Source organism: Phaseolus vulgaris, chromosome 8 (genome assembly GCF_051622355.1).
Source record: "Phaseolus vulgaris cultivar YP4 chromosome 8, ASM5162235v1, whole genome shotgun sequence".
Lineage (NCBI taxonomy): Eukaryota > Viridiplantae > Streptophyta > Magnoliopsida > Fabales > Fabaceae > Phaseolus > Phaseolus vulgaris.
The window spans coordinates 20,256,287-20,279,256 of record NC_143505.1 but is presented as its reverse complement, the minus strand read 5'-3'; the positions used below and the strand labels follow the sequence as shown (position 1 = coordinate 20,279,256).

The 22,970-nt window shown below is 30.6% G+C and overlaps 1 protein-coding gene and 1 pseudogene across 1 annotated transcript; both read left to right on the top strand.

Moving 5' to 3' along the window:
* Positions 1 to 7,035: 7,035 nt before the first annotated feature.
* Positions 7,036 to 7,213, top strand: LOC150025500 (U2 spliceosomal RNA; annotated as a pseudogene).
* Positions 7,214 to 19,873: 12,660 nt separating this feature from the next.
* Positions 19,874 to 22,119, top strand: LOC137824951 (F-box/FBD/LRR-repeat protein At5g22660). Its single transcript, XM_068630623.2, has 3 exons — positions 19,874 to 21,144; positions 21,405 to 21,566; positions 21,644 to 22,119. Exons 1-3 carry the CDS (start codon positions 20,080 to 20,082, stop codon positions 21,974 to 21,976), a joined length of 1,560 nt encoding a protein of 519 aa, XP_068486724.2. The 5' UTR covers positions 19,874 to 20,079; the 3' UTR covers positions 21,977 to 22,119.
* The last annotated feature ends 851 nt before the right edge of the window (positions 22,120 to 22,970 follow it).

Genomic DNA, 22,970 nt, shown 5'->3' with positions numbered 1-22,970 from the left:
TGTGTGTGGTTTGCAAATTAATCTGCATAACCTCAAGAATTTCTTGGCTGGTATAATCGCTTTTAAAACATAAACAATGTCAAAATAAATCTGTTCATTGCCAAATAAATCGATTTATTTTCTGTGTACTGTGGTAAAACTTGAATCTGCGCGAAAGTTTTAAAAGGTCAATTCACCCCTCCTCTTGAACTTTGACACTATTGAACCCAACACATTCAAGTCATTTTTTATCTAAACAAAATATATGATCAAAATAATTGCATATGTACAATATAATCAAATCTCAGCAACGTAAATATACATACATAACGAGAAAATCATCTGCAAGTTTCTTATAACTCTTAGTGGGAGTGTAAAAAGTGAACATGGAGTGGTTTTTTTTTTATTTCATTCTATTTTGCTTTTATTTTTCCTTTTTTTATTATTATTATAATTTTTAGAGTGATAAAAGTCTGAACCCTTGTTAAAAGGGCTAGACTTAAAACAAAACATGTATTTATTATTAATAAATAAATAAATATCTTTTGAATTATGGAGACCTTCCAATACCAGATATTAATTCAAAACATATTATTAATATATTTTAGGCTTTTAGTATAAGCACAATTTCTTTTTGAATATATTTCATAAAACATATTTCAAAAAGTCTTTAAGTGTGTGAAACAGGTGTGATCTATTTTTTCAAAATCATTCTAATAAAAATTTGATCTTGATTAAAACAATTGTATTCGAAAACAATTTATAAACATTCAAGAAAATGTTTTCTTTCTTTTAGCATTTAAAGCACAGAGTATGTTCATTTTACATTGTGTTTTGTTTTACGTTTCCACTTTTAAAACATTCTATTCTTATTTCAATCAATTCATTTTGATTTTAACTTTGACTTGAATGCATTCATAATAACAAAACAAATTTAGAAAACATTTTATAATCATATGATCATGTAAGTAATTAATTCAACGAGTGAGTGTATGATCGTCTGTCATATTGATTTGATCATTGATCAACGTCTGTCGCATTCACGACTTTCAGTGTTTGGAACTTTAGTGTTAGCTCTCTCTAACAATTATGTATTGAGCTTGGTCCCTTGAGTTCTTTTATAGACATTATCTATCATGCTTTGTGAGACCTTTGTATATCTCTTTCATGTTTGAACATTGTCTAGGGAGTTCCTCTGGGACATCGTCTGTCATTTGTATTGTTATCCTTGCTTTATGAGTTCTTCTCTTTGCTTCATCTAGCGAGTCTAATTGACATCATTTGTCACTTTTAGCTAAGACTTCTTTTAGCACGTTCTCTAGCCTGTTCTTGTTCGCTTAATGTCTTGCTCATCTAGACTTTGATTGTATGATTCGTTCACCAGATTTAATCACCAGTCATGGATATATAGTATTTGACAATGTCAAATACTTGGGTAACATCATCTTTCTCTTCCTTGGAAAATGTTTGTTATGTATATGAAACTCATTGTCTATTTGTTTTGAAAACTCCTTTTTCTTTGACAAACATCTAATATGTCATGAGCTTTTAGGCATAATCTATCACATTCATTCTTTTCATCATTTGATTCTTCATATTTACAATGTCTGACATGTTTTGTGAATGACCATTCAATCTTATTGTATGTTTAGCTTTATAGATCATTTGATGTATTAATTTTATTTGTTATGCACATGAGTGAGCTAGGTTATACATCATAACATATCTTAGAGTATTTTGTTATCTTCAAAACTCTTAGACTCCCAGTCTAATAGGTGAGAGATCATCTGGTATCTTTATAAACACTTTATTACTATATGAATACAACAAAATTAAGTCCAGTGTTACGTAGATATTTTAATTATTCTATTAATGCCATTAAATATACATCGATATCATTTACTGGTGTTCTTCTATTAGGAATGATCATGGAAAGAATGAATGAATGAATTTTACTTCATACACATCCAAGGAGGAAGATTGTAGGGTATGAGTACAATAGGCCAAGTACTATGACGTGTACAAAAATCACCAAATAGATTGAACCCATCAGTAGCTAAACCAAGTCTATCATTTCGAGGATTTGAAACAAATTGAGGATTCATTAGTTCAAAGTTCTTCCATGCTTCAAAATTCCTTGGATGTTGTAGGAGGCCTTCATGTGTACTTCCTGATGCATACCATTGTTATGCTTGAATATTATAGAAAACATAAGCATTGAAATAGAAAATCACATGTTCTTATCACACCACTCTCCCTTAAATTCATAGTTTAGATTTTCTATAGGCTTCAACTACTTGCAATCCTAGCTAGTTGTGCTTTTTGTTTTCTGTTGGGTTATGCTTGCAAATGTTAATAGCTTTGAAATGTATGATACTTTATAGAGGTTTTTGAAATCCATGATGTTTTATGAAGACTCTAAAATTCATGGTATTTTACGAAGGATCTAAAACCCATGGTATTTTACAGAGATTCTAAAATCCATAGTATTTTACGGTGGCATTGAAATTCATAGTAGTTAAGGAGGGTTTTAAAACCTCTATTAAATACAAAAAGCAAATTAAACCTCCGTTAATGTTAGTTTTTCCTAAGGTTAAATTTTTTTAAGGAATATGTTCCCAACAAATGGTTTGCTTGCGAAAACCATAATCCTAGATAAATGACTTAGCAGAGGCTTTAACCCTCGGTAATGTAAAAATAAACATCTGTAAAAATATTTTTTTTCTTGTAGTATAATAACAATAATCATGTTTTACAAAATGTGCCTATTTAGAAAAAAAAATATAAAGGGATTTAATTGATCAAACTGCTTTGTCCCTTATCAAAGACTTATGTAAATGGATAATTTGTGCTTTTGAAAATAACGAAATTGAATCAGAAAAAAAAAAAAGTTTGCTTTCAAACATCTTGGAGAATTTCATTGCTTCTTGGATCATTCTTGTATTGTAGTGAAGATGTTTCTGAGTTTGTATTCCTCTGTACAATATGTTGTAAACACCTGAGGTGTTTTCAAAACTTTGCTTATATTCTTGTTTAGGGTTTTTGTGTTTCTGTTGTTGGTTGTAAGTGAGAGTTCTTGTAGGGTTTAATAACTAAACATAAGGTTGTTTAATTGTGTAAACTTATATTTTTTTTAGTGAATTATTAGTTGATTTGTTAAGAACTGGATGTAGCTCTTGTGTTAAGAGTGAACCAGTATAAAAACTTTGTATGGATCCCTTTATCCCTCTCTTTACTGTTTTTATCTGCTGCATATTTGATAATCACAATATCTTAATTGATTGAACAAAGATAAACTGGTTGATTTTTGTTATATTTGTTTATAATCGGTTGAGCAAGATAATCAATCAATTGATTTTATTAGAATTTTCAATCTGACTTCTAGTTTTGCGAAAATATTTTATAAAAAACAATTCACCTGGCCAACAATTCTAATACATGTTTCACGCTTACGACAAGCATAAAACACATAGATACTCTACAATATGGTAGACATGACAAACTATATAAGATGACCCTCCACCAGACAAGTGTACAAGATAATCATCCATTAGATGAGTGTACAGGACGACCTTGTTGAACCAAGTGGTGTTCAATGTTTTGAAGAATGGGAACTGTGAAGTGAAGTTTGTGGAAACCAAACTGCAACTAGCTGACATCTTCACAAAGCCTTTGCCAAAAGAGAGGTTTTTCTTCTTGAGAAATGAGTTAGGTATTCTTGATCTTAATAATCTCTCTTAAATCTTTTTTTGATACATGTTAAAGTCTATTTGTGAAGACAAATAGGGGGAGAATTATTGGTTCTTGTATATCTATGTCTTATATGCATAAAATGTTTAAATCTCTGAATATAAAATTGCTTTCTGTTGCTGCTGATAGAAACAACCGATTGTTTCGTGTAAACAACCGATTGTTTATTATGCTTAATGAGTTAAAATCTAACTTGCTGCTGTAAGAAGCTTTGGATAGTATGAATGCTTTCTCTGCAAGAACTGCTTCAGATTTAATCAGTACAACGCAAGTACCAGGGATTTGTCTTCATCAAATAGGGGGAGATTGTTAAACCAAGTGGTGTTCAATGTTTTGAAGAATCCAAATCCTTTGAAGGATGATGAAGCCTCTGCTTTGCTTGATGCTGTTGTGCTGGTTTTAGCTTTGTTCTGGGGTAGTTCAATGTTGTAATCAACCCTTAGATTAAATCTCAAAGCAATTAGCATCTCATTTTTTATCAAAGCAAAATGTTTTTCAAACTAAGTTGAAACAACTGATTGTTTTGTCGAAACAACCGATTGTTTACACTTAGGTGTTTTGAGAAAGTTTGAAAACTGTTTTTGAATGGTGTATTTTGTTAAGTAACAAAACAACCGATTGATTCGAGGAAACAATCGATTGTTTGTTTTAAAACCATAACAGAAAAACTGTTTTCTTTGACTGAGCTTTAAATGCTTTAACTAAATACGCTCCAGTCATTAAATGCTTTGACCAATCAACTTTAAATGCAATTAAGAGTTTCTTAAGATTTGATAACAAACTATATTCTTAGATATATTCTGAAAAGCTGTTTTAAAGTTTTAAGAATCTTGAAACATAGTTTTGATCTAAGAGTTTTTAAAAAGAGTTCTAAGATTGCTAAAGAGTTGAGAGATTGATCAAGGTGTTGAATAAGGATTTTACTTGTATTGATTTTAGATATTCATCTGTAACAAGTGTAATCTTTGTAAACTGCTGAACAATTTGTTTGTGTGTGTTGCTGAGATTGGCTGTGTGTTCTTGAGGTGTTCAAGATCAGCAATCTTAGTGTTGGCCAAGGAGAGTGTGTGTCTTGAGGTTTTCAAGGTCATTCTCTTGGTTGTGGTGTAAGTGATCAAGTGGTGATTGCTTAGTGGATATCCTCAGGGTTTCTGAGAAGACTGGATGTAGCTCTGGATTGGAGTGAACCAGTATAAACAACTGTGTACAATTTCTCTATCCCTATCTCTTTAATTCAGTTTTGTTATTTTGGAACTGATATAAACAACCAATTGTTTCGCTAAAACAACTGATTGTTTTTCTAGCTTTGTGCTTTTGCTGTTTGTTTTGGAAAAACTGAATCCTTAATCAAAGTTCTTTCAAAGTATTTTCATTCTAAAGTAAAAAGTCTGCGAAAATCTTCCTTAAACAATTCACCCCCCCTCTCGTTTAAGGCCATGTATTCTAACAGACCTTTCACAAAACAAGTGTACAAGAGAATGTTCACTATATAAGTGTAGCAGAAGATATTCACTCTACAAGTCTATTAGATCTTTTACCAGACAACCCATGAAGAGTAGGCAACCTTGTTCAACTAGAGGAGGTTTAACAATTTTAAATGAATAGAGCTTTACACATTGAATAATTTTTAATGATAGAGAGAAACTACTTGACACCTCTTAACAATGGTACTTTTAATGGCCTCAAGTATTCAACATGGCTTATGTATTGTGCAACTTGGTAAGCTCTACATGCTCTGCTTTTCAAACACAATGTTAACAAAACATAAAAACTTCCACTTTCAAGTTATATTGGAACCCTTGTTTGGACAAGATACCCAAACACGTCTACTTGATTTTCAATGTTGTTCATGAAATTAGAATTTAAATTTTCTCTAAAATTTGTAATATAAAACACAACCTAGGTTGATTATTATAAGGGACATGTATATTGTATTCAATCTTTAGTATTTCTTCCATACAAATTAAATTTACGAAGTTTTACGTAAAATGTAATTGATTAGAATTGAAAACAACAAATTGTAATAAAACAAAATCAAGAATGTGAAAGGTCAATTTACATATTCAGGAATCAAACAATTTCTCTTATCACATTTTTTTAAAGATGCAGGTTCAAGTTTGAACGATTAATTGATTCAATTAATCAATTAAACTAGTTATATGAATCAAATCGAAGTATCATTCAATCTATTATGTATATAATTATCAAATCAAGATGCAATTGATTCCCAATTTAATTTCTAAAATCAGAAATGCAAATTCACTACAAGAAAATCTGGAATTACATACTGATGATTATATACAGATAAAAATTCGTATGTAAAGTGAACGTTACATACAGATATTTACATATGGATTTTATTCAGTATGTAAATAGACATTACATACAGATTTTTCCATATGTAAACCAAAGGTAATTACATATGGCTATAATCCGTATGTAACTTTGGCGCCATGAAACGGGAATAATTACATACGGATTATATCCGTATGTAAAATATTTAAAATTTAATTTAAAAAACAGAAATTATTACATACGGATATTCGTATGTAAGGTATTTAAAAATTTAATTAAAAAAAAACTGTTACACATGGATATAATTCGTATGTAACTTATTTCAAATTTAATTAAAAAATAATAAAAAGTGTTACATACAGATTATATTCGTATGTAATGTATTAAAATCTAATTAAAAAAACTGTTACATACGGATATAATCCGTGTGTAACTTATTTCAAATTTAATTAAAAAATAACCAAAAATATTACATGCGGATTATATTCGTATGTAATGTATTAAAATTTAATTTAAAGAAAACGGTTACATACGGATATAGTCCATATGTAACTTATTTCAAATCTAATTACAAAACATAATTTGTGAGTGATGTGATAGTTGTTGATAAGAAATTTAGAAATTATTTTAAAGATATAAAATATAGGTTTACAAATTTATTTTTATTATTAAAAAATATTTGAATAATAAATTATGATATATTTTTATTAAATTTAAATTAATTAAATTTTTCTAATATATAATATTCATAATTACTTGTATTTTTGAAAAAATTGAAAAATATAATAGAAAATATTATTGCGTTAAATATAAATAAATTTATTAACTATATTAATTTTTTTGAAAATAATATTTATTATTATATATGACAATGTTTAGGGTTTATATTATAATTTTCATTATTTATAATTATATGTTGTTATTAATAATATAATTAAATATTTTTAAAATTGTTAAATAAATTTTTGTAATATTTAACTTTTTTATCTTGTATATTATAATAAAATGTAGATACCTTTCTGACCTTTTGGCTAAGATCAGTATTTATTCTTATCAGTTTAATATATTATATATGGACCATTGATATTAAATTAATTTTTTTAAAGAAAGGGTCAAGGGTAGTGGCTTGCTACTGAGAATCTCGTGCTTCACTCTTGTTTTGTACTATTGTAAGAGCTTGGTATCAAAAAAGTTTAATTTTCTTTTTGGCACTAGTCAAAGGGTCTAGTGCATCTCACAAAATAAGGAAAATAAATATTTAAAGTCCTGTAAATTTAATGCATACAAAATATATTTTTTATTACTAATTATAATACCTAAAGACGATTTTGATTATTAAGTTGTTTTTTAAGTCTAATTTATTTTTAAAGTTCAAAGATTAACTTCTTATTAAGTGGCATAAGATGACGTCATTTTATACTTATATAGGGATTTAAATCAAAATAGTTATTTACTCGTAATATGATAAATATTATTTGTTTACATGTTATATTTTTTAAAATAATATTTTACTTAGTTTTTATATTCTGTATCATATGTCATAAAATAAAGAAAATAAATATTTAAAGTCCTGTGGATTAATGCATAAAAAATATTTTTGTTATTACTAATTATAATATTTAGTCACTCAAGAGACAACTAAAATTAAGTAAAAAGTTTTTTTGGAAAATCATTCCCAAAAATATGACAATAGACAACATTTTTAGAACCACTTTTAGGTAAAAAAAAAAATTGTGTTACTTATTCTTATAGGCAACACTTTTTTTAACTATTAATTAAAGTCTAATGCAACATGTTGTGTTTAGGCGAGGATTGTAAAATTGTTGTCTATGGTACTATGAACCATGAGCAACACTTTTTCAAATGTAAAAAATATAGAAATACAACCATTTAAATAAATTTCACTATACTGTTTTAAATTTTAAATTTTGTTTATACATTTAGATGATCTTATTTTAAATCATATATTAATATATATTTTTCTAAAAGATATTAAATAAAAAAAATGTATTTTATTAATGTAGTGGAAATTAAATAAGACAAAAAAAATGAAATTATTAATTAAAACATTTATAGTATATATTATAATTTAAAATACATATGCAATTATCATGAATATTATGAACTAAATGAAAGTGATAGTTTCATGAAAATAAATAGTCATATTTGCAGTCAAATAGATATTATAAATTGTAATATCTATTAAATTCATTTTCACATAACAATTCCAAGTTTTAAGTCTGAAATCTCAATTTTAAGTCTGAATAAATTAGATTCTAATATAATTCTTCTTCAAGATGGTCTTCATCAGGAAGCTTGAAAAAAAAGTTGTCACATATATTACTTTACCAATCTTAGTATGTGTCATAATCTTAATACGAGACCTACTCAATGAAATAAGAAGGTGTTGTGGAATTGGAAGAAATAAAGGCCAAATAACATGTCTTCCATTCCAAACACCATGCCCAACAGAAATCAGTATGTGTTCTGGAATGCATTCCACCCAACAGAAGCACTGAACATTCAGATGGGAAGAATAACTTTCAATGACAACCCCAATTTTGTTTATCCAATCAACACAAGGCAACTTGTTGAGCTATGAATTCAGCGTCTAAAGTGGGAATCTCGCTATATGACTGTCTATAATAAAACATAGACACAGATACAAGACAAACACGACATGGAGTTATATTTTATATTTTTTTTTCATTTTAATTTGATTATTATAAAAAAAATATTTTTAATATTTTATTTTTTCCTTAGGTAAAAGTTTAATATTATTTTAAAATATTAATTTTTAATAAAACTTTAATTTACTATTTAAAAATAAATTTAAATTATAAGAAATAATTTTATGTTTGTGATTTAAAAATAAAGTAAAATAAAAATATAATATTTAAATTATAAAAAAATAATATTATATAATTATATAATAAATCGTATTTAAATTTAAATTGAAAATATAAATTAAATAATAATATTAAATTCAAAATAAAAAGTAATTTTTCTCGAAACTCCTTCTCTTTCTCTCACCTCTCGTCGTTGTAAAACTTGTTTTTATCGTACTATACTTTAGTGGGGGAGTAGAGAAAGCATGAGCTTGTGCAAAACGGCGTCGTTAGTGCAACTCATGACTGTTAGTTTTTTTGTGTGACAAACATGTCTAAAAACTTAGACATAGGTTGTCATCTTTGGCGTGTCCAGCATGCATTCGAAGCACAAAAAGGAAACTTCTCAACCCGTGTCTGACATGCGTTTGAAGCGTGCTTGATAGGTCAGTTTTCCTTATAGCTTCAATGATCACGTTTAAATTACTATTTACTAAAACTATGTGGGACAACAGATTTAGTATAGGAATCTATATGATGGTCAGAATGGCTGCATTGTACTCCTACCTACATTCACAATCACAACTGTCATACGAGTTAGTGTTTACTTTTTTTTTTTTTTTTTTTGTCTATTTTTATTATAATATGAATTGAATATTGCCCTTCTTCAGACATTTTAACCAGATTTATATATTCTTGATTATCACGGTAATCAAGAAATTAGCTGCCAAAAGAAATGTATAGGCTTTCCATCATTATCTTTGGTAATTTTAGTAGTAAACGTGATTTAAAAATAAAGAAAATGATACTTTCACAATTTTTGAAATTGAATAATTCTTTATTGATGTGATAGGTTTAGAAATAAATATATATAATAAAGGGTAAATTTGTAATTAAATAATATAAAAAGTATTAAAATAATAATATTAGGAGTTGTAATGTGGTTGTATAAAAAATTGGAATTGTCCATATATCATTGCCAAATTAATACATTTGTTGTCTTTGCTTGAGTTTTACTAATGCAAGAGAAGGATCTTCATTGTATTTAGAAGGGAATTCTCTAAAAGAAATTCTTTGTAAAATCAATCCAAGTCTGTCATTGGTTATGAGAGTGAGTTAAACCTAAACGTAGAGGAGAGCTGGACGCGAAGGGAGAGCTGGACGTGGAGGAGAGCTGGAGGTGGAGGGAGAACTGGACGCCGAGGAAGAGCTGCACGCGGAGGAGGGAACTGAAGGATTGAGAAATTAGGTTTTCAAATTTGGGGTTGTTGGAAAATCGGGAACACAAAAAATTTAATATATAGTCTCAGTATGCGTTAGCCACATCCGACGCATACTTTAAAATATTTATTTTTATTTCAATTTAAAATCGAATTCAAAATTTAAAAAATAAATTAAAACTTTTTTTACATACAAAAAAATTTAATTTAATGTAAAAAAAATTAATTTCATTATACAACAAAAACTTTTATTAATTTATAAAAAAAATTTAATTTATACAATACAATACAAAAATTAATTAAATTTATACAAAAATATTTAATTTAATTTATACAATAAAAATTTACTTTAATTTATATAAAATAATTTAATTTAATTTCTACAACATAAAATTAATTTAAATTGTAAAAAAAACTTTATTTAATTTATACAAAAATATTTAATTTAATTTATACAATAAAAGTTTACTTTAATTTATATAAACTAATTTAATTTAATTTCTACAACATAAAATTAATTTAAATTGTAAAAAAAAACTTTATTTAATTTATACAACAATAAACAAATTTAATTTATACAAAAACTAAATTAAGTATAATTTCTATGTGACATAACATTTACTACCACAAATATCAATGAACCATATTATTGAAATTGCTCATGATACCCTCATCATCCCTTTTAACTTATAATCCAAAATCTAATAATCAACTATATTCCATGATTCTAAGTTAATTCTATAACTATCACGAAATGACTCATATTTCTCAAATTGCTTATAATACTCTTTTTCAGCTTTTACAATGCACTTCTTAGTTCAACTCTTATCTTGACAATGGACTAGGGTTATTAACTTGTTCCTGCTAAGGAGATGGGACTGGGGTGGTTGACTGGAGTCCTTCTCGTCTTCGTGCTTATCCCTCGACTCTCGGTCTCGGGCGAACACCGGATGTGGGGTACCTGCGAAGGCACTCCGACGCTCAAGTCAGTGAAGCGGGTGATTAGTATTATTGTAGGTGAACAGTAATAAATGACGTACCTTTCTCCTTGGGATGTGTGTTATTTATATTATTTTAATAGGCTTACCTTATTGGGCATGATTAGCGGAGTGGATCTCGCTTAGGGTTGTATTACATAATCCTTAATGACGGATTAGCTTCACTGACCTTGGTTTGAGCATTAACGATAGTATGGGTCGGTCGGCCTGGCCGGCCATGATGATTCCACTCGTCTCGGCCAAACTTCCATGGTCTCGGTCAGGTTCCCCCTGGTCTCGGTCAGGTACACCAGGTCTCGGACAGCCAGGTGGGTCTCGGTCAGGGAGACCAAGTGTCGGTCTCGTCCATACCGGTACATAACTTATAATCCAAAATGTAATCATGAACTCTATTCCATGATTTTAAGTTCATTCTATATTACACCCAGTCGAAACTTACTTATTTATGTTACATTTATTAAGAACTAAGTCTACTAAAATTACTATGTCAAAGACCTATTATTTAGTACATTGGAAAACTATATTAACACACTTATAAGGAATATTGCATATGTGTCATCTCGTTACTTACAACTTACTACATTATTATGTGCTTCAATTGGAAAACATTAATTTCTTTTCGAGATCATACTCAGTAACTATAACAATGACATTTATAAAGCATGTAGTCAACTTTGGAACACATTGGATATTGTATCAATCTAACAATTAAGAATAAGTTACTTACTCACGCACTTAGTCTTAATATGTTTGTATCATATACATTTTCGCTAATTCTTTAAGATGATCTTATGCTTCATTTATGATAAATAACATCTTTAAAATTATAATGGATATCAAAACAAAAATCCTTGTTCATTCATCCATTGCACACATATAACATATAACATTTAAATTTATTTAAGTTACTAATAAAAAGTTTTATCTAACTTTTTTTTTCTTAAACCAAATAAAACATTTTTAGATAAAATTTATTCTCTATTTTTAAATACATCCATTACCATTTGCATTAATTAATTACTTCATCTTGAATTTATATTCTTAAATTTATGTATATTTTATATCATATTTACAAAATTTAAATACGCATTTTTTTTACTATTTTTTAATTAATTATTATTTTTTTACATGTTTTTAAATCTTTATAAACTTTTTAAGATAACTTCTTTTAAATAATTTCAAAATTAAACACTTCATCAATTTAATAAATTTAATTTAACTAATTTATATCATAATTTCAAAAATAAAATATTTATGACAATATATAAATAAAATAAATAATCTTTAAAATAATAAATATTTTATATAACATTTAAATAATTTAAATACATCTTTTCTTTTACTCAATTAATTTTAAATCAAACACTTAATTAATTTAATAAATTTAATTTAACTAATTTATATTAAAAATTGATAAATTAAATAATTTATTATAATATTAAACAAATAATTTTAAAATAAATACAATAAAGAATTAAATATTAAAATATTTGTTATACATTAAATAAATTTAAATAAATAATTTTAAAATCCTAAAATATAAACATGCGTGGGTCGTGACTGACGCAAGCCGATGCATATGCGTGGGCCGCGACCAACGCAAGCCGACGCATATGCGTGGGCCGCGGCCGACGCAAACTGGACTTTTTAAAAAAATAATTAAATCCATAAGTGCGTTCGTTTGACGTTGAATGCCATTGTTGCATGAATTTTTTGCCATTTTGACCGACAATAGTAGCGTCCGTAAATGGTCCACGCAAAAATTTGGAAGTTAATTGCTTGTTTTCTTGTAGTGTCCACAATTCAAAGACATGGTGCTCATTTCTACTCTTTAAAATCCTTGCCAACCAACATATATTTGGTTTAAACTACACATAGTATTTTTTTAAGCTAAACATTAGCTACTAGTTTCTGTTGCGGCAATAATAAATTATGAACCATAAGTGACACAAATTAAATACTTCAGCAATAATTTATGTAATTTATGAACCATAAGTAAAAAAATGATAGTGTAACTAAAAATACAAAATTGAGTTAAAAGTCAAAAATAAAACATAATGTTCGACTTATAAATGTGTTTATAAAACATGTATCATTACACCTAAATACATATAAGACATACTATAAAATAAGGTGTTAAATCGTGATGATTGTGCATGATTGTGCGACTGTAAATTACACATGAAGAAAATATAGATTCCCTTTGGTGACTCTTGATAACAATACTACTTCTTCCCTATCCCTTGATATGCATCACTCTACCCAAAAGATGAAATCTATAATCCTTTGTATCCAAAGTTCTTATAAATATAAAGTTCTTTTTCAACTTTGAAAAGTATCTAACAATGTTTAGATAATGTTGTCAAGCATCTTTGTTTGAGCAAATCTTATACAAATTGTATTATAACAAACGTTATTTTTCATAAACCTTCATGGCAAACTAATCCCTTCAAGACCATATAAAAAAAAAACTAGAATGTAGTACCTACTCATCACTCTAGTATCTCCGAGATGCAACAACTAATAGTACGTCTTCATCAAATAGAATGTTAAACATGAGCGTTTGAACGTAACACACGAGTAACACACAAGTAACACATGAGTCACCAACGATAATTCACAATGACACACCGAGTGTTTGAGCGTAACAACAAGAATGAAAAACCCTTCTTCTTCACAAATTTTTCAAACAATTTTGATGAATCAAATATGTGGAGGATCTTTCATAGATAGGGTAGAATCAAAGAGGTTTTCATTCCTATAAAGACTGACTGGAGGGGCAGAAGGTTTGGCTTTGTTTGTTTCTTTGATGTGGGAAACGCTAAAAGAATTCAAAAAGAACTTGATGCCATCATCATTAGAAATAAAAAAAAAAATCCACGTGAACGGACAAATTCAGAAGAACACAAAGGTACACAAATCAAACAAGGTCTCAACAAATCCCAATCGCTAATAGGGTGTCAAAAGTATGGCGCAAAAAGGAACCAATGCAAACGTATGCACAAGAGGTTAGGAGACAAAATGATAGAGCAGATTTTGGGGCCTTATGGAAGGGTATGGACATAAACATTGAGGTAAGCAATAAGGAATGGCTAGACAAATGCTTGGTGGGAAGAGTAAGCGAATATAGTTCTCTAGTCTATTTGCAAGAAAATCTGATTCTGGAAGGGTTGGGTGTTCTGAAAACGAGTTATCTGGGAGATAATATGATGCTCATTTATAGTGATGAGGAATGAAATTTTGAAAAGATCTTTGAAGAAAATAGAGCGTGGCTTGAGACTGTTTTTAATTCAATAACACCATGGTGATATGCTTAAAAGAAGTTAAATTGCTAACGTTTAGGGAAGAAAAATGTTGTCAAGTTTGGGGGGATAATGACATTGGGTATTTATACAGCAAAGCAATTAATGGGGCATGAAGGATTCTAACTGTATGGCATAATAATATTTTCCAGTGCACTAGCCACATCATCAATAAATGGTTCATAACGTTTATAGGGGTCTTTAAGGTGATTAATATACATGTTGTTATTGTAAATGTGTACTCATCATGTAACTTACAAGAGAAAATGCAAATGTGGGATGAACTAAAAGTTGTAAGACTAAGGGAAGCTTGCAATTCCTAGTGCATCTTAGGGGATTTTAATTCAATAAGAAAGGAAGGTGAAAGAAGGGGGGTAAATTGTGGCAGAAGTAACAAGAGAGAAATTCAAGGCTTTAATAATTTCATCGAAAGTATGAAAGTGGTTGATATGCCTAACATTAACAGAAAATACACGTGGTACAAGCCTAATGGAAAGACGAAAAGTAGGCTTGATAGGTTCTTAACTTCTTTTGAATGGTTGCAACATTGGCCGAGTAGTAAGCAATATGTTCTAGGCAGAAATATTTCAGATCATTGTGCATTGGTGTTAAAATCAAAGGTGGTAGATTGGGGGCCAAAATCGTTCAGATTTCTCGACATATGGCATGAAAATAAGGATTTTGGTAGCTTTATTAAAAGTAAATGGGAAAGCTACATTGTTCGCGGAAATAATTTCCAAATGCTAAAGGACAAGTTGAAAATGCTAAAGAGTGATTTGAAAGAGTGGAACAAAGAGGTGTTTGGATATACGAAAAGCTCAAGTTTGATCTCACTAATAGAATACGTGAGATAGATTCCTTGGATGATGTCGATAACTTGGAAGAAAGTAAGAGTATGGAGCTTCTGAGCCAAATTATAGGTTATTAACATGAGAAATGAATCCCTTATACAACAAAAATTAAGGGCTTTATGGTTCAAATAGGGAGATTCTAATTCCAAATGTTTCCACACATCAATTAAATGGAGGAGGACGAGAAATGAGATTAAAGGAGTACATAGTATGATCTCCGGATCCTGGGAGGAAGATCCCATCACTGTGAAGCAAACAATCAAAGAGTTTTACAAAAGCAAGATGTCAACATATGAGGACATTGGGGTTAGGTTGGATAATGTTGAATTTAAAGCCCTAACGAAAGTAGATAATCGGTTGTTGACGGAACCTTTTAAGGTGAAAGAAGTTAAGGATATATGGAATCGTGAAAGTAGCAAAAGCCCTGAGCCTGATGGTGTTTCCTTCAACTTTGTAAAGAAGCATTGAGAATTATTTAGAAAGGACATGTTCGATGCACTAAAATACTTCCATAGAGAAGGGAAAATATTGAAAGGATGTAATGCTTCATTCATAATGTTGATTCTAAAGTCAAAGAACCTTTAATCTTTAGAAGAGTATAAACCCATTTCACTAGCCAAATGCTTGTACAAAATACTAGTAAAAATGCTTTATATAAGGATTAAAAAAGTCATTGAGAAGGTCATAGATGGGTCACAATCGGCTTTTTTTTATCAAATAAAGGGCTATTAGAAAATATCCTTGTCATTAACGAGGTTGTGGATGAACTTAAGAGAAAAAAAAAGGAGTGGGGGTAATTGTGAAGCTTGACTTTGAAAAAGCGTATGACTCGGTCAATTGAGAGTTTTTGTTCTACATGATGGGCAAATTAGGATTTTGTGGGAAATGGATTCAGTGGATCAAAGTATGTTAAGAATCTGCTACTATCTCAATTTTGGTAAACTACAACCCAACAAAAGAATTCAAACCCTTTAGAGGCCTAAGATAATCCAATTGCACCTTTCTTGTGTTTAATCGTGGCACAAGGCCTATCCGAGTTGGTAAACTAAGCGACCGGAAAAAATCTATTTTCGGGAATTAAAGTGGGAAACAAGAAGGTGGAGGTCAATTTATTCCAGTTTGTAGATGACACCTTATTTGTCTATGAATCAAGTATGCAAGTATTATGGCTATTAAGGCTATGATAAGATGTTTTGAATTAAGTTCTGGCCTCAAAGTAAAATTCCACAAGAGTACACTAGGTGCAGTTTGTGTGGATAGGAATTTGGTCAATATGTACTACGAAATCCTTCATTGTAGCCTAATGGACTTACCCTTTACCTATTTAGGCCTACCTGTAAGTGGTAACCCATCTAGATGTTCCTTTTGGGAGTCAGTGTTATCAAAGATAAGAAAAAAACTTTCAGTGCGGAAAGGTAAAAACTTATCTTTTGCCGAAAGAGTTTGCCTCATAAGATCTGTTATCAATGCTATATCATTATTCTTCTTATCATATTTTAAAGGCCTGATTGGTGTGTGCAGGAAATCATAAAGCTACATAGGAACTTCTTGTGGGGATGGTATGTAAAAGGCAATGAAATCACTTGGTGTAGTTGGGAGAACATATACAAAGAAAAAGAGGAATGTGGCCTTGATATTAGACACATTGATATATTTAATAAGGCTCTCTTGGTAAAATGGTTATGGAGAATGGGGTTCCTTGAGGTTGGCCTATAGAAGGACGTCTTAGAATTGAAGTACGGGTCTTGGAGGGTGTTAAACTTAAATACATCGGTTCAAAATAAGTACAAATCTAGATGGTGGAAGGATTTATCCAAAGTAAGCATCTTAGATCAGGGAAATAGATGGTTCGATTCAAATATGGTTTGGCAGGTGGGAGATGGCTCAAAGTTTAAATTCTAGGAAGATGAGTAGTTAGACAATACTCAGCTCAAAGAGAGATATCCTAGACCCCTAGAGGAAGATAAACCAATTACTAGTTTCGAAAAATGGTCCATAGAGGTTTGTGAATGGGTTTTTCGCTGGAGAAGGGTTTGGTTCGAATGGGGGAAACCTATGGTAGAAGACTTCATGACAAATATATTGCAGGTATCCCTTCATTCAGATAAAAAGGATTTATGGCTATGGAATGACCCCCCCCCCCTTATAGTTTCTCAGTAAAATTCACATATTCAAAGCTAGCAAGTCATGGTTATGGGAGTATATCTGGCTCGTTTTCCCATCTTTTGAATCTAAGCAGAACCTTCACAAAAGGGGAGAGATACATCATGTCCTCTATGTGGAAGGGAGGAAGAGTCAACTCCACACATCCTCATTACGTGTACCCTTTCAAATTCTGCATGAAATATGTGAAATAGGTAGCTTGGGGTTAGTACGGTGAACCATAATGTTATGGTTAATCAGTTTGATCAATTTTCATGCTTGTGCTTTAACAAATATGGTAACAAGTTATGGAAAAGTTTATGGGTTTCTCTGATTTGGTGCATCTATAAACATAGGAACAAAGTTATTTTTAATCAAGCAAAGATTGATGCTAAGGAAATCTTTCCTTTAGCACAAGTACAATCTTGGGCATGGATGAAACACAAAGTAAGGAATACCAACTTCTCTTTCTCTGATTGGATTTTATCCCTATTAATTTGCATTAACATGATAACTAAATAATCTGTTAGGTTTAAAAACTTGATTCACCTTGTCTTTGCTTTGCTATCTTGTTAGGTATTGGTGGCATTGAGTTTTCAAAAATTTGGTATATAGGTTTTTTATAGCATAAAGGTGCAGTGATGTTTCTTTGTGAGATGATTGTGAGGCGAGGGAGAACATGACAAGACTATTAATTACGGGCCAAGGAATTAAACCAAGTACCTCTTTTATTGTTGGTTAAATAATTATGAAGGTTTTGCTGCATAATTTTGTTTTGTATGGGCAATGGTGGCTGAGCTTGTGAAGCCTAGGCCTTTCTTGCTATAGGTTTTGTTAGCTTTACTCTTAACCAATTTTGAATCTTGTAATGCTATTATGGAATAACTAGTTAGGTGGTGAGGATTTTGGTGCTTGTATAAGAGTTGAAACACTTCTAACATTAACTTTTGTTGATAAAAAAAAATAGAATTCTAAACTATAAGTACTACTTGGTCATACTTTATATTTTCTTTAGAGGAAAATAATACTCTAACATTCCTTAAAAAATACATACATTCTACAACCCACTTTAATAATATAATAATATATATTAAATTTTTAAATGAAAAAAGAAAACAGATGTTATTAAAATTTTATTATTTTGAGTTCTCAAAAATATTTTTTTGTTTAGTGGGTATAGTATGAACACAAAAATAATATTTTTTCCATTGTCCCAACTTTTGCATGTCTACAAGTGTCATTTGAATTAGCCTTCATCTTTCTCTACTTCATCTCTTATTTTTCTTGAAGACCACTAACCTACAAGACGATGCATCATCATTATTGTGGGTCAGAGGTGGGTTTTAGCATGCAACGCGCAAACCACACGTGACACCATCGTGACTAGTTCGTTCCCCTTGGTGGTTACCGACAGAGAGTGCATTATTAGTTCAACCATGAGAACGAGTCCGTGTTCTCGATGATGTCTGCATGGTGCACGCAACGTCAAAAAAACCTCACATAGTTAGTTACTGGCGGTTGCGACGAGCATTGGCCCACGGCGGAGCAACCTCGTGAACGAGAACACACTTTCTAGAAAACGACGGTGCAAGGACGCGTAAGATATGTCGTGTGATGGGAGACGCTTCATATCCTTTTCTTTTCGCTGAAACGTGTTGCCAAGGTTCAATGGTACTCGTTCACTTGTAGTTGTGGGAAGAACTCAAAACAAAATCACTGTAACCCAAAGTATGAAAGAAACTCAGACAAACCACGAAAGTTCCTTGGAGTACCTTTCACAATTTTAAAATTCAATTTTATATTTCATTGTTGTTTTTTCTTTTACTTTGTTTTGTCCACCTACTTACCATATTATTAATAATATTTCTATTTTTAAAATTAAATCCCATATTTCTCTTTTGTTGAAATATTTAAAAAATATAACTACTAATATTATTCAAAACTTTAAATGCAAATGCATATATAATATTAACTTAAATATTGAATTTATATCATTGGCCTAAATTTTCAATGTTAGAAACACAATAATTTGGTCATAATAGTTAAATGTTAATTGTGTTTAATCCATTAAATTTGATTCAATAACATCAAAAGAAAGTCTATAATACTAAGTATACAATTTTACATATCTTTAATATAAATTGTAATATTATTTTTTTAATTAATTTTATTATAATAATTTTTAATTATCATAAAAATTTGGATAAACAAGTGTTTATTAGCAGTAGTAATAATAATAATTTATTATTCAAAGTGAAATTAAACAACAATATAAATATTTAATTTACATTAAATTGTTAATTATTTATATAAATTTATAAAATAAATAAATTTTCCTTTATTTCTCTTTTTTATGGGTGTTCCAACAAAGGCTTATAATTTAAGACAATGAACAATATCATAGTAGAATTCAACTTTCCCAAAATTAAATTCTAAATATATACAATTAAATGTGCTAATATTTGATATACTATTGTATTTAGATAATTATCCCTTTAAAAAATTGTTGTTTATATTTCCCCTTTCCCATTGTAGCTGTTAGAACCCTTAACATAACCCCATTAATTAGGTTTTGAAAGGAAGAAAATATTGTGAGAGAAGATCAAAGAGGGGGTTTCATCCATTCTCTAACCGCCACACAGGTTGTGTTTTCTGTGTTTCCTAATGCTTTCTCAGTTCCTTTTCAATTGCACATTCCAAACCCACACATTCAAATGGCCGAATCTCCCATGAGAAAAGCCCTTAAAATAACTCCAGAGAGCGATGATGATAGCACTGATAGGTTAAGTGCTCTTTCAGATTGTGTTCTTCTTCACATCCTTTCACGCTTGGACATGAAGGAAGCTGCAGTGACCTCAATCTTGTCCTCTAGATGGAGACACCTTTTTCTCTCATTGCAGGAAATTAATTTACATTTTTGTGTAAATGACGATGCTTCTGACTTCCATGGACTCTTTGAGCTTTTCATAAGGTTCGGTGTTAGAGTGCTTGAACAGCGAAACAAGGCACCCATTAGAAGGATTCGACTGTACGTCAAGCATTTCGTGGAGAGTTTCCGATTTGGGTTTGAGTCATTGTTGATGTTCATCGCTGCTGCAGTTTCTACTTACAGGGTCGAAAAGATCAATGTTTTTGTTGAAATGGATAAAACAACTGTGCCATGTTGTGTTACTGTCCCACCTGCAATGTTTTCATCTGAGACTCTAGTTGGATTGCATCTAAACCTTAGTGTGGGTTGGAATGTTCCGGAATTTGTTTGGTTGTCGAACCTCAAGTATCTTCACTTGATCTCGTTCAGATTGGTGGACGAAGATTCTATTCAGAGGCTTCTCCAAGGGTGCCCTTCTCTCGAAAATCTTGTGTTGATTATGAGGTCTTTGAATGAGAGTGAGAGTGAAGAGGGCGTGGAGGTTGAAGCTCTTCGTGTGTCGAGTCCCTCCCTGAAATGTCTGATGCTTTTCTGGGATGAGAAAGTTGAATCAGAGTTCAATGTTTTTGTGAAGTCGGATAGTCTTGAGACTTTGTTGTGCTCTCTTGAGGGACGACACAAAGTTACCTTAGATTCCCCTAATCTGAAGTCCTTGACCATTACTGGTCATGTGCTTCAAGTACATATAAGTCAAAGCCTCGTCTCTATTGATGAGGCTGTGATAGAAGCTGGATTTATGTTTCAGGTGGCAGATGTGGATGAGCTTTTTTCACGCGCTCAACATGCTTTCGCGTTTTTTAGTGAGTTGCAACATGTGAAATCACTGAGTTTGTCCGAGAACATTATGAAGGTGTGTTTTTTTGTTGTCTGTCTTGTTTAATTTGGCTTGACCAAGGCTTTAAATTGAGGTTGGGTCGCAGTTTTGTTGTGATCCTTGATGTTTTGTGAAGCTGGACACTGGCAATAAATGTGGTCGACGTAGTTGTAATTGCAGTGTCCAAATGTAGTTGCCTTGGACTTGACTTTCAAGCCTTTTCCTTCAAGTGTTAATAGAAGGACTTGACCTTTGTTGTTATCTAATTCATGTTTTTTTTTTTTTTATGTTTGAAGGCTCTCTATTTCTCCCCACCAGTCATGCCAACTTTCAGGAACCTGATCAAGCTAAAGCTTATCCCTGATTATTGTCACTATTTTCCCCGTCACGGAATTGTGCAGGTTTTGTTGAATTTGTTTGAAAATTCTCCTAACCTCGAAGTGCTTGTTTTCAGTGAGGTAAGTGGCGTTTGATATTTTGGTGTTCTGGCTAAATACTATGAATTTGCAGTCCCTTATATACTTTGTATGAACAGGTGTTTGACAACTACTTTGGTGAAGATAACGAATTTGACTCTGTTTTGACGCGGGTTCTTCCGCTATCTTTTGTTGAACATCTTAAGGTAATAGAAATGAATAATTTTAAATGTGGGGAACTTGAATTCAAGCTGGTAGAATATTTTTTAAAGAATGGAAAGTCTCTGGAAAAGATTGCTCTCGAGAGAGATGGTTGGATGTCTGTACCGAAACATTGCAACAGGATACTCTCCTTCAAGAAGTACTCGGAGGATTGTCACATTGTATTTAGAAAGAAATGGGATTTTATAAAATGCCCACAATTACGACAGGCGATGAATCTTTCTCCTTAACGTATTTTGTGGAAAACTGATAAACATACAATTTAACTGCAGATGAAGAAATTGTTTTCATAGTTATAACACTTTAAAGCCAATTTTTCTGTGTAAAAGTATTCTGTTCTATGAATTAGTATTAATTAACACCTGTGGGCTAATATTTTGTGTAAGAGTGTTCTGTTCTTAGATTTTTAGTAGTAATAGACTAGGTAAATGGATGATAGCTTACTATACTCTTAATGAGAGAGCTTTCAATTTAGATGTTTTTCTGATTTGGTCACTCTTTGATTGATGAACCTGTCTGTAGAAGTGTAAGCAAGTTTTCTAGAGAATGTTAGTTTTTAGGTTATTAATAGTTCAACAGTTGCTTGAATAGATTTAAATTTGGTTAAAAGTGAGTGTCTTTCATGTGACTGCAATCGGTCTTTGGTTGGAGAGCGATTAGTTCATCAATTTGTTTTATGTAGGAGAAATTTGTTGTATGGAAGTATACTATATTGAACGTGGGAATTTGAACCTATAGGTTGTAGCTACCCTTCCAAGATTTTTCTATTAATAAGCACATGTTTCTTTCTTTTATTTTGCCTCCTTAGTTTGAAGCTTTTCATTTGAATTACAAGAGCAGATGACTTCATAATAGTAATGAGTGCATGATTTTGGTTTTCTCATCTCTATGATGTATACTCTATTACTAAGTTTCTGACTTTTAGAATCAGAAGTATTTATAGTTCAGTTCTTTGGAACTTCTCATTGTTATCTATATATTCGTGCCAAATTGTGGAAGACGTTCAAGCTTACATCATGCAACTCCTATTCTTGAATTGTTTGCTTTTCATCCAATCATGACTACTGTTTGGACCTGGAATTAATTTCAGCATCTTTTGCACTAACTACTAATTTTAGTGATCATGTATGTGATTAAGAACAACCTCAGAGGAATAGGATTTGTAGTTTTCATTCCATAGGCTATTTAAACATACAGGCTTGAAAATATCATATAAAGACAGAC